Source organism: Pinus tabuliformis, chromosome J, assembly GCF_031772625.1.
Source record: "Pinus tabuliformis cultivar Carrire ecotype Pingquan chromosome J, CPIR1, whole genome shotgun sequence".
In the NCBI taxonomy this organism is placed as follows: Eukaryota; Viridiplantae; Streptophyta; class Pinopsida; order Pinales; family Pinaceae; genus Pinus; species Pinus tabuliformis.
Window position 1 is genome coordinate 872,824,138 of NC_142295.1, and position 13,407 is coordinate 872,837,544.

Sequence of the window (13,407 nt, forward strand, 5' to 3'; positions counted from 1 at the left end):
GGTCGTTACAAGATTCAATAACAATAATGCTTCAATAAAGGAAAATTATAACCAAGATTTATGATAGGCACTTAAAACACAAGATTATTGCTTAATCATTAATGAAACAAATTTTAAGATTACTCAATAAAACAAGAGAGATGCAATTAGATTAGATGTTAGGGAAATGTCCTAAATTCCTTTAACAAGAAATGCTTCTTAAGATGTCTTTACTTATATTATACAAAGGAAACAAGCAAAGTTATATAATGAAAGCACAAGTGAATGATGGCAAATGAGATTGCTAAAAAGATATTAGAAAGACTACTTTAAATCTGAATTGCAAGTGAAACAAAGACAAGAGATGTTTCAAATGCAATTAGATCAATTACTGAATGCAACTAAAGAGATCGTATCTAAACTATGATAACAATGAAACTAGCAATGTGAGAGAGACAGGGTCATAAGTTAGATCTAAAGACTAAGAGAAACAGAAGCACTCCCTTTTAAATAAGGACGTGGGATACCATGGGATTGAGGTCCCAAGCTCCCTCAAGAACAAGATCCTTTTCTATTATGTTACAAAAGAAGAAGTCCTTTTGACAAAGGGAAAGGACTCTTCAACTCAAGGAGAATTACAATGATGAAAGAACTTCACAACACAACCTCCTCAAGATACAAAGTCAAATCAGATCAGCTTATGATTATGATTGCAAATACTCCAAACAACTAATCTAACCCTCCAAGAACTCTCGGCCTTCAACAAGGATGGATACCAGTCATTGAATGCCCATGACCTAGGTGAAGGAAGGCCTCCAAGACCTTACAGCCTGCTCAGAAAATTACTTTAATTTTTATTTGAATTTTATTAAATTTTTTATGGTGATTGATTAAGGATGAAGGCTCAAAATTCTTCCAAAAAAAATTCGGTCTTCCCACACCAATCAGCTCTTCGCACCAGTCAAAGAGAAAGCTCCTCTAGGAGCCCTCGGCCTTGAGGAAAAAAGGCTCTAATGATATTCAGCCTCTTCAAAAAATTTGCAAATGAGAATAAGCCTTTAAGAAATGATTCTATGCCCAAAAATTTTGGTGAAACCCTCTCAAAATTTCATTGAATCTCTGCAAAATTGACAAGGGTTAGCAAATAAAATCAAAGGCAAAAAATTAAAGCCCTAGAGGGCTTGCAGCCTAGAGAAAGACCCCAAAAATGCTAGCAGCCCTCAAGAAAAGGTCTCAAAAAAATTATTTGAGCCACAAATTATGAATCAAACCCTTGATATATACCAAAACAAGCCTTCCAAGTTTAGCGGCTACTATAAAATGAGGTCTAGAGAGTGAAAATGGCCAAAACCCCAAGCAAAACCCCTCAAAAAATTTTACAAAAATTATATGGAGCGGGAACCCTTGGAGAGAATTCAATCTAGATGCAAAATAGGCCTCCAAACTTTTGTGGCCACACGAGAAAGGCTAGACGGCTTCAAAATTTCTTCGCTGCCCTCAAAACCCTAGTCGTCTAGGCTAGGAGGGTGATCTTGGCTTCAGAAAACAATTTTCCTTCAGATTTCAATGGGATCAATCCTGCAAAAAATATATACAACTAGATCCAAGCCAAAATCGATGCCTTCTCTTCAGATCTGTAGAGAAAAACTCAAGAAAACCCAACAAATATATACAAAATAGATGGAAATTATATACAAGGTTAGGAGAAAATATATACAAGATTTATTTACAAATTTACAATAATAAGCTCTTCAAATAGTAGATCTATTCATTTAAAGCTCTAAAATAATTTTGAAAGATTTTAAAGATAGATAAAATTTGATCTAGAGCAAATGGCAAGAAAACCCCCTTTCTTATTTCGAATGATGAGTCTTCAGATGACCCACTATGGGTTCTTCAGCTTCTATGCCCTAAATAGTTGGTTAATTCAACCGAGAATGTCCCCAAGTATCCAAGATCTGATCAATGATATTATTTTCTACACACTTGAAAGGATTTTTGTTAGATCCACAGAGATTTGGATAGCACAGTGGAAGAGGAGTCTAAGGGTTTAACCGAAAACCAATAGATCTACTCAATCCTAAAGTGTTTCTCCAGATCTAAACAATGATGCAAGATAACTATACACCAATGAATCTTCAAGAGCTAATGGAAATAACAATAATAAAACATTAGTAGAACATGAAGCACAATAGATCAGAAAGATATTACCATATAACTGAAGAATAACACCATAGCTTTGCCCCCAAAGACTTTACTTTATTGCTCAGAAAGAATATTACAAAGGTATCAAAGCTTCACTTGAACAGGAGCTCAAGATTTTACATTCTTGTTGTTGAGGAGCTTAGAGCTTCCTTATATAAAAAAATGAGAGTGTGAGAGCCTTCAAGTGGAAAAAACTGCTAGTTGCCTTTATCCATGGTGTGATCCTCCTCAAAATAATTCGAACCCTTGATTATTGTTGCACAGATCCATAGAAAAGTCCGATTTCCTTGATTGATGACTTGGATGGACCAATATTTGACCTCTAGGCGCTTTCGGACCACTAGAATATCTTCAAAAATATCTTTCTTGAAATTCCCTCATTCAAAACAACCACCTGGACCAGGGAAAATTGGTTTCCCTTGAGAAATATTTTCTTTCTAGCCCAACGAATTTTTGAGGGACTTTTCTACCTTAGAAATGAGACTTGAGAACAACTTTTAGTTTGATCCCTTTTTTGGAAAGTGCACATTCCCTTTTTAATTATTTTTCCAACTGGAGAAATTTTTACTTTATCTCAATTTGATTTTTGACTAATTTTTTGGCTAATTATTTTGTCATTTTTTGCTAGAAAATAAAATAATGACTCTAGAGGGCTTTAGACATATTTTTCTACCCTCAAATTGTATCTAGATAGAAATTTTAGGATTTGAGGTATTATTTTGAGTACTCACACCCCCTAGAACCTCTATAGAAAACACCTTTTACATCAAATATTACATAGACATCCCATTTCAGAAGGGAAATTTTGACAATAAAAATATGACCTCTAGACTCAACCAAATTCTGCGACACTTTACAGATGATCTAGTATGAGAATACATGGACTCTATACACTAGGACTCACCTAAGACCCCACCAACAAGCCCCACTCTAGATTTGGGGCATGCTCGGGAGAAAAAAATTGCCAATTATAAATGTTTAAAAACACAAATAATTGGCAAAGGAAAAAAAACTCCCTAGAGTGAAACTCTTTGGTAAAAATCATAGGCTTACCTAGATGTTTTACATGGCTTTATAAACATACTAGAATTATTTTTACATCATGGCCCATAGGGCTGCAGAATTTGGATTACATTATGATGACCAGAAGCTGGATGATGATGATGAAATCTGGAAAAAAAAATCTGACTGCTCCGCATTATACTCCACTCAAGGGGTAGTTGACACTGAGTGGTCAACATGCCCTTATATAATTCTTGAAGTTGCAAGTGAGAATTCATTCCCCATTGGCCATCTAGATGGTGAGAGGCTAACTTTGCTCATTAATGGGCAAACTTTAAAATTGTACTATAAAGGTATAACATAGCATTGTCAGAGGTGCATCTCCAACTTGGCTTAGTTTTCGATTTTGCTCATGTAATTTCATGTTCATTGATGTGTTGTTATTTGCTTTCTTAGTTAGTTATATTTCACATTGTCTTTATTTTATTAGTTAGATAGCATTTCATTTCCTAGAATAATTGTCATTTCATTTTGATTTTATTGTTATGTTAGGGAGGAATAGGTCTTCGATTTGATTCTCTCATAGGGTACTCATGTTTTCATGATGACTTCTCAAGTGATAGGTGGAAGATTCTGAGGTTCTCACATCCTCCTGAGTAGAGTTATTACCCCTCTGTCAATGGGGGTACATGGATTTTTTCAATGCAACATTCACCACCATTCTAAGCCCAAGGTTATAGGCGAAAGCCGTGTAAAAACCATGTGAGGCCCTATATTAGGTATCTTAGACCTGTGTCTTGTCGGTTTGAGTATGTATCCATTTTGTTTTGGTTGGACCATGTCCCGTCCCTTGAAAGCATTACCTAGCATCCCTAATTGGGTTGGAGAACATTAATGGATTTCTCATGAGGACTCATGGTTTTATGGGAGCTTGGTGTTGTAAGGATGATCACTAGTGTATGGGCTCGTGTCAAGGTGCACCTTTGTCATTCCACACGGTTAATGTCTATAGACCCTGTAGGTGACCCTGGCCTTGGTGCAATATTACTCATGATAGCTCTCATAACATAGCAGTCTCTTATGACAACTTTCATGTTTCTTGAGGCAATGCATGTTTCCCAATGCAAAATATTCCAAGTGGTCAAAAACTCAACCCAAGCTCAAATTGCAGAATATGATTAGAGGATTCCATGTCACATGGAATTTTTTGGATAAAAGCATCTAGTGAGGAGTTATGGCGTGGTCAAACTTGGTTAGCAAGATAGGGGAATACTCCACATAGATTTTCAGGCAAAGTATTGGGTAGAATCTTGCATACATTACATCTCAAGTGATGAGCTCGACAAGAGGAAGAATACCCAGGTGTCAGAATTTTGAGATCATGAAAGGCATTAGAGATCATTCACAAGGGCAAGATGACTTGGAAGTCAAGGTGATGATGTAGCAAAGCCCTAGATGATTGGAAAAATAGAGACATACCCAATACAAATCAGGACTTGAGCAACAAAATCCATGTTCCGAATTTTCCAGAAGGGCAAGGTCTTTGGAGATCTAGAGTTGGTGGGCCCAAGTCGAGTTGTGCAAGTAAAAGTCAATATTAAACAAGTCAAAAAGTAGCCATTGGGTCAAATATAGTGGTTGGATAAGGATATATTAGCCATTGCAACCAACTTGGACCAATAAATTAAGATGATAGACTGAAAATATAACTATTGGAAAGAAATTAATGGCCAAGAGACCATGTCAAACCTCCAAGGACAATTCGCACCAACAAAAAGGCAAGTTGAACTTCGCAAGTGGACCATCAAGCTAGACGTTGGAGATAAGGAGGGACCATAATTTGACTCTTGACAACCAACGATGCATTTTCAAAGGGAATTCATGCTCTTCTTTGGGAAAGATAGTCAAGTCGATCCCCCTTGGGGAATAATTAAATTAATTTGTAAAATTTTTATGGAATTAAAAAATTGATAAGCTCCATATTGTGGAAGACTAGCAATATTTTATTTGGAGAGTCCAACGAGCCATCAGAAGTTCATCTATAAAGGCTAGGCTCATAAAATTGTAATTGTTGTTGTTCGCTTGAGACAAGTGCTATCATTAATAAAAGAGCTCATCTATTTGCAAACTCTTGTACTTCCTTGTATAATTTTGGAGAGGTTTTTGTTATTGTTTTTCTTCTTGCTATTGTTATCGGAAATAAGATAAACAAAATCTAATTCTATTTTGTCAACAAGTAAATTCAATCCTAAGACTAATGTTCTTTGTCGTTGAGGAGCTAATACACTACATGGAAGAAAGCAATTAGGGCTTCCCCACTTGTTTGTTTCTGGTTGTCAATACACAACATCAATCATAATTTGAAAGAAATAATAAAAAAAAAGCAGTCAAATACAAACAACATTGTGGCTAAAAAAACAACCAAGAATATTTTCAATGTATTTATGCACTTGAATAGAATTTTACAACTCAAGATACTTAGGGGCATAGCAATGGATCTACATCTTTACAACGAAATGAGAAGAATTACAAGGAAAAATATAATGAGCATATTCAAGCAAACACAACTCTTTGATGAAGAAGATCCAAAAACTGGATAGCAGATGATACATAAGGAAAGATGGCATTGTCTTGGAAAAAACTTATCAAAAAATAAAACAAAATGACATCACAATTGAGTTTAAAAAGCATGTTAGGATTTTGACAAATCCAAATCCTAACAATGAAAATACCATACGTTATATATTTGTTTAAATGTTTAGCATAGAATAAGACAAGATGATCACCATTATTTCTACTAAGAGAGCTTGTATCTATTAACACCAAGCTCAAGATTTAAGAAGGGAACAAAATATGTAAAAGGAAATTGGTTGCAAACTCCTAAAGAAAACAACCAACTAATAAAACAATGTAAAGTCTAGTTCTAACATTGATGAAATTTTGAAATGGAGAATGTTTGAGCAGGATCAGAAATACTACTATTAACATACCACAGCTTCTGCTACCACACGCTTTACAAGAGCTGGCCCCTTTCGCCTAGAAACTCCTTTAATTCTAGTTCTTTGATGATTGTAAAACAATCTAGAAATTGAGCTTGAAGTAGCTTTATTACGTGTTTCCCTTGCACCTATGCCACAAAAGTAAAACATCACATTTGAAAGTCGTTAAGAAAGAAAAAAGGGGGGAAGTTGTTTAAATTAATGACATGGTAATTTCAATAATAAGAGGTGCATTGCTTAATTGGAGAAAGGATTGAATTGAAAAGCCAGAAACTTTTACTCTAGTATCAATACCAGTCCCTAAATTAAAAAATTGGATAAACAATTGACATTACTTGCACACGTTTAGGTAATGTATGAATCACATAACATTTATAAGACACTTAACAAGCACAACAAAAGATTAATGTTCACTAGAATATCTGAGAAACAATTCCCAAGATAGCCTAGGCCTGCCATTATATACTAGATTCTAACATTATATATGGCCTTGGAATCCATGTGTTGATCAAGTTAAAGGTTCACTTTTCTCTGAAACATCAGCATTCATATTTATTTTGTCAACATTTCAACCCACTCCCTGGTCCATCAACGAGAATTAATCAAAATCAAAGCAGTGAGTTTTGTTCTTATCAATATATGTTTTTAAGCCTCATAGGGATAGGGATGTCATGGAAGCTTAGTATAAATCTTCAATATTCTAATCAGTGTTTATATTTTATGACATTAATCAGATCGTTAATGCCTTAGGTGATGAATAATGGGTCTCCAAGTTTCATAAAATTTTAAGTCATCCTCTCCGTTTAAACGTTTAGATGTCTTTCTATTTCAGGTGCCTCCTTTATACATCACTTGGAGTGGTGTTTGACCTTATCTATAACCTTGGTGTCTTAGAGGGAGATATGATGTTTAGATTTATATGAAAGTTCTATGCCAATGCTGATTTTTCTATGTGATTGTGAATAATGTCTGCATTGTGTTCTTGAACCCGGACTTGTACAGATCTACCTGTCTCCCCTATATAGAATCTTCCACAAAAACATGGAATCAAGTAAACACCCTTGTGTTACCAAGGGTCTATTGGATCTTTCGCCAACTTAACCACATTTTTAATGGTATTAGGAGGAAAAGAGGTAGCCTTCTCTTGTCTTTGTTTTAGTATCCTCACAATTTATCCATTGCAGTATTGTACTTTAGATGTACTGAAAAGTAATTGTTACCCACTACCAATGGGTATTATGTAGAGGAGAAAATTTTCTCCTAGATGGTCCTCAGCCGGCATCCAGTAGCCCCTTGCAGCCACCAGATAGCTAGATGTGCCTTTGTCTCCGCCACTTGAGCCAGCCATGTGGTCCCTGTTGATTTTTGTAATCTTGGGAGGTATTCCAAGCCTTGAGGATCAAGGGTTTGGAGGAAGGAGATCCACAAGTAGCCTTGTGGGCTTGAAACCCAAGCTTGGGGTTTTGTACCCATCAATGTTTGGAACAAACCCATGACGAGATTGCGATATGAGATGGATGAGGATGATAGTAGATATCGAGGACAAATCCAATGCATAGGGAATAGTCCAATTCCAAGTTGTCGTTGTTGAGTTATGAATTTTTGAAGTTAGAGTGTGGGTTTGCATGAGAAGAAGTCAAGTTGGCCTAGTGTTAACAGGCCTAATGACAAGTTGTCAAGCCCTCTTGGACGAAATTTTGGAGCCCTTGTGTTTAGTATAAATACAACATGAAGTTGGAGTCATTTCTCACCATCCTAGAGCAACACAAGAGATAAATTCGACCACATTTGTACCTTTGTAAGAGTCGCAGGTTAGGAACAACCAAATGAAGGAGGAGAAGCCTAGTGTTGGAGATTTTCTATGATTGTTTGGGTGTCGAATTAACCTTGCAGCAAGGCCGCATAGGAGAGGAGTATTTGTGGGTTGTTTTCGTGTGTTTGTGGGACATTCTTGTGTGGCAAAGACCTCATGAACAAGCCTCACTTCAGAACAGAAGCTATAGAAGGGGTTGAGGGTCTATACTGACCTAGAACAAGGGGGCGAGAGGCCTATTCAGGGTGCATACTTGTCCTAATGCCTAGCGAAGGGTAGGAGCTCAAAGTCTGAGGTGGACAGCAGCAAAAAGGAGTTGTTTTGGGCTAGTTGTGGCGTGGGAATTATTCCAAGTAGGTGACGGACCTATGATGACTATATCGCAGTCCTGTAAGGGTTGTTTAGAGGGCTAAACAAGCCTAAAAAGGGTGCAGGAGCAGTCATCTAGGAGAGCGAGTTACCAGACTTGGAGAAGGGAGAAGGCCGCAATGCTTTGTGGTAGTTTTGGTTGTTGGAATTTCTAAGTCTAACCCGTTAGAAATTCTTCCTGTACTATATGGTTTATTTCTTCCTACTTGTTTAATTACTTAACAAGTTATTTACCATGTAAATACTAAAAATAAACACAAGTATAGTATCAACATCTACAGATCATCAACTGAAAGAAAACAAGCACACAAGTGACACCGTTATTTTTGGACCAATGTCCCCGGAAAAACCCAATGCAGGAAAACCGGTGTAGCTATTCAAAGGGTTATATTATTATGCAGTTTATCAGAGTACAAATGGGTTCCTAACCGGCTCACCTAAACATGAGCTCTACCACTTATCCATGGCCATCACCCTAGTTCCTATGGACCCTAGATGAGCCCCCTCCATCATTAAGGAACCCAAGATTGTCCCTGTTAGCCCCCTAATTTGCTCTCTTTTTGCCATTTTCCCCTTCCTAAATCATAACCATTTGCCGTTGTTTTACCTCTTTTATACACCCTCATCTTGCACCAGTCCAAGCACGGTGACATATTACATATAAACTTTATTTTTCATACTTGTAATTTAACTTAGCATTAATTAATCATTTATTACATGTTTCTTACTTTTAATCACTCTTTGTAACTTATCGATATCTCCAATGTTTATTTGGTAGTTAGAGTACTTACCATGACCATTGATCCTAGTGCAGGATCGGATCTTGCATCGTTGCCAGCACAGCAAATCCTTGCAGCAGATCCGAACCTCCTTGATCACTGCCTCGTTTTGAGCAGCTTCAACCACGACAGCAAGATCGATCCAAAGGCAGCCAAGATCGAATTGCCTCGTTTTGAGCAGCTTCAACCACGACAGCAAGATCGATCCAAAGGCAGCCGAGATCGAATCTATGAAGGACGAAAGCTGGAGATTGGCTACGGCCAGTTTTGCTAACTGTCTAATTTTGAAGGCCGAAAAGCTAAATTCTGTGTTTGGTTATGTAATCGGTTGAATGATCTATTTTGGCCTTTGGCCAAAGATCTATATAATGTAGAATGTAAATAGGACTAAAGGAAGTTTTTGATAGAACAGAGACACAGCCAGAGAGGCGGTAACAAGTTGTTGTATTTTGTTATCGCCCGAATCTGGGCTGGACAATGTATTAACGTATGTACTTGCCTCAGTGAATTAATAAAAGGGAGCTCTGCCTCATGTTTCACAAATCGCGTTTCTGTATTTGAGTTGATGAATTGATTAAAGTACTGAGCAGCATTTTTATTTAAAGGGGAAACGCGTTGGTTGGCTAGGGCCCAGCCAACCCAGCACGTTTACCCCATTTCCCGTTTTCTTGTAATTTGTGTTTACATTGTCAAGTGTGATTTAATTTTAAGCACATGCATTCCTGTCTGAGTGAAAGCGGATCCGTTGTGTGAAGTAGATAAATTCCCTTTCCTGCACTTGATTTCAGATTGGTTTTCCTCCGCCTGGTCCAAGCAGGAGAAATAACCCTGCACCAGTGCACGTTGGTGTGATATCTCCTTTTCTGCATATTCTATTTGATTGGTTTTCCCTCCCTGGTCCAAGCAGGAGAAATGAACCTGCACCAGTGCACGTTGGTGTGATGCAATGAACCTTTTTAGTCTACTTCCCACAATCTTTTTTCTTTCATTAAATGCTTATGACACGATAAATGTATATTGATTGTTTCTTTATTCCTGCACTCTGTCAAGATCAGAAACATTCACTTTTTGTGTGTGCAATTCGATTTAACAATATAATAGCACTTGCAATAATTAAGCACTCATTTTAAGAATTAAATGCCAAGTGCAGGAAGCTCTGATCCGGTGCAAGAACTAGTTTCTTGCCACGGGATCTGAGTGCTTTGACCCTGGAAAAGTTCAAGGCCTTGCAGGAAGTAAAAAGCCTTTAGTAAAGACACCATACCTTCTGCATAAATCTTTGTTCCTGCACTAGTGCCAGCAGACTATGATAGTACAGGACAGATTAGTGCAAGAAGGAAATCTCTAAAGGAGCAGGTTTAAGGTCCCATCTGATGAGACTGCTAAGTGTCTCTGCTAAAGAAAAACACACACTCAGTAGTTAAACAATAATTAGCTAGAGTGATTGCCCTTTATCTTTAATTCCCTCTTGCAAATGCATTCTTCCTTGTTCCAGTCTTAGATTATTTTGATGGTTCAAGTTGCCTTTTTCTCTTTTTAATTTGATTCTACAATCTTTCCTTTAAAGAAAGTAGGGATTTATATTAGAAATATTCATACCATCTCTGGCATTGCCTGTGCTTCGTCTCTAAGTTTACGGATCCCCTGGGTTGACAAATTAAGTGTTGAGGAGTTTGCTTAAGTGTAATTCCTGCACCCAACATTTTGGCGTCGTTTCCGGGGAGGCGATTTGATTTGGTAAGAATTTTCTGATTATACAATAGAGGTAATTTTTCCTTTATTTTTGCAGTATTGTTCGGAAAATCTTCTTTGAAGGAATTTTACTGGTGTTAATTGATTTCTGACAGCATTTTTTTATTATAAGTTGTTTATTATTTTTCTTTCTTTTGAAATGAATGCCTAGAAAAGGTAAGGGTTCGAAGCCCACTAAGGGCTAAAAGAATTTTGAAAACAATTCTCATATTAGGTCTCCTTTTGTAAGCAGGAAGCCCAATCCAATTCAAACCCATCACGCAGGAACAGTCCACCTAGATTCTGGTGACAACAGCTCAGGTGTGGTTCAGCTTGTTGAGAGCGGTTCAAGTAAAAGGGAAACAATGGCGGACCATGAAGATCATGTGGAAGGGACTGGTGAAAACCAGGTAAGTGGAGAACAATCCACTTTTGTGTTTCCAATTGTGGACCCTGATACTGTGGCGCAAATGAAGAATATTCCACCATCAGCTCTCCCTCATTTCCATGGTAAAGTTCATGAAGATCTTGACTCTTTTCTATTCGAGTTTGATATTCTGTGTAGAAGTTATGATTATTCAACTGACGCTCAGAAGTTAAGATTATTTCTTGTTACTCTCAAGGACTCAGCTCTACGCTGGTTTATGGGGTTAGGAGGAAACACTATAACCTCTTGGGAACAGATGAAGAGAGTGTTTTTGTCTAAATATCAAGAATATTGCAAAACTCGAGACATGCAAGATGAGATTTTTACAATCATACAGGATGATGATGAAACTCTTGAAGATTACCTAGAAAGATTTATGTATATTTTACAAAGGTTGAAACTTAAGCTTGATCCCAGTACTATTAGAACCTTGTTCTTAAGAGGACTTACTGATAATGCTAGAAATAATTTAAATCTGTTAGGACAAGGTGATATTTCTCAGCAAACTTTTGAACAAATTTGTGAATTATGCAGGAAATTTTCAAGAAATCAGTATAGATCCGGTAGAGGAACTCGAAATAGAAATAGAAAAACTGAATCTACTGATGCTATGATTATTGGACTAGAAAATAAAATGGAAAACATGAAAATTGATATAATGAATATTGTTACCAAACAGTTGGACTCTTTAAAATTTCAGCAAAAACTCATGAAGGAACAAGAGTCATTATGTATTTTCTGTCCTAAATGTAGAGATAAGCATCCTCCTAAAGAATGTCCTCTTAATTTGAAAGAAACTAATAAGTGTGCTATTTGTGCAGAAGACCATGTCACAGAAAAATGTCCCTCTATACCAGGACTTAAAGTTGTATTTACAGGGGGACAGCCTGAAGCTGAATACTTGTATGCTATGGGAGCAAGAATAAATTGGCCTCAGGTAGGTGCAGGTATGGCTCCTGAATTTTCTCCACACTATTTTGGTTATAATTCACATGCATATTCTTATCCTAACACTAATCAGTAGTGGCAGTATGGGAATCAATATCAGCATGGGCAACCTTCTCAACCATGGCAACAAGGTTGGAGAGGGCCAACTCATTCTCCATATTCCTACCAGCCACCCATGCAGTCATATCCATCTACGCATACACCTTATTCAATGCCTCAACTTCCGAGTCAGTCTACTCCACCGTTGCCTTTACCTCCACCTTTTCGACCTCCTCAGTTGCCTGCTCAACCTATGCCCAATCCTAACAATAATAAAGCAGTGCAAATGATCTATGTAACAAACCCACCTTTACCATTCGAGTACCAATCTATTCCAGTTGGGGTTCATGATATTCAATTAAGATCGGGAAGGACTGTAACATCAAAAAATCAGAAGCAACCTACAGTGATTGTTGAAGAGAAAGGAGAAGAGAAAACTCTTAACCATTCTCCAAAAGCTATCACTAAGTAGCCCTTACCCTCTGAATCCTTGCCATCTTCTTCCAACCAGCGTCCCTTCCCAGAGAAGCTAGTAATGGAAAGAAGTGAGCCTATTTCTGAGACTAGCTTGGCATCAGAGCTTCGGAATCTTTTCATTAAGATACCTTTGCTTCAAGCCATCAAAGAGATCCCCATTTGTACCAAGACTATTAAGGAACTCTGTCTCAAGAAACCCGGGAGGAAGAGATTGGAACCTCAAACCATTCAATTTGTTGATAGGGCAGTAGAGTTGATGACGGGATGTGTGTCTATGGAAAAATATATTGATCCCGGAAACCCTGTTGTCTTAGTTCAGATTGGTAATGTCCTTGTCTCTAATGTTCTTATAGACCTAGGGGCAGCCATTAATGTCATGACTAAGCAAACCATGGATCAACTTCGATTATCCCATCTTTGCCCTACTCCCACTGTGCTTGAATTAGCAAATAGATCTAAAATTAAGCCAAAAGAAGTATTGGATAATGTGATCATCTCATTAGATTCTTGGGAATATCCTGCTGATTTCATTGTGCTTCAGCCAAAGAACCCAGTAGGAGGACATCCCTTGAGCTTGGGTCGACCATGGCTTGCTACGGCCAATGCATATATTGGATGTTGTTCCAGTGATATGTATAT

At 37.4% G+C, this 13,407-nt stretch overlaps 1 protein-coding gene across 3 annotated transcripts in view; it reads right to left on the minus strand.

Annotated features, from left to right (window-relative positions):
- Positions 1-13,407, minus strand: part of LOC149229456 (uncharacterized) — a 369,375-nt gene that overhangs the window by 253,104 nt on the left and 102,864 nt on the right. For all 3 annotated transcript variants that reach the window (XM_089378658.1, XM_089378657.1, XM_089378659.1), the window contains exon 2: positions 6,177-6,313. In XM_089378658.1, coding sequence (XP_089234784.1) covers positions 6,177-6,313 — 137 coding nt within the window. The remainder of the gene's footprint in view (positions 1-6,176; positions 6,314-13,407) is intronic.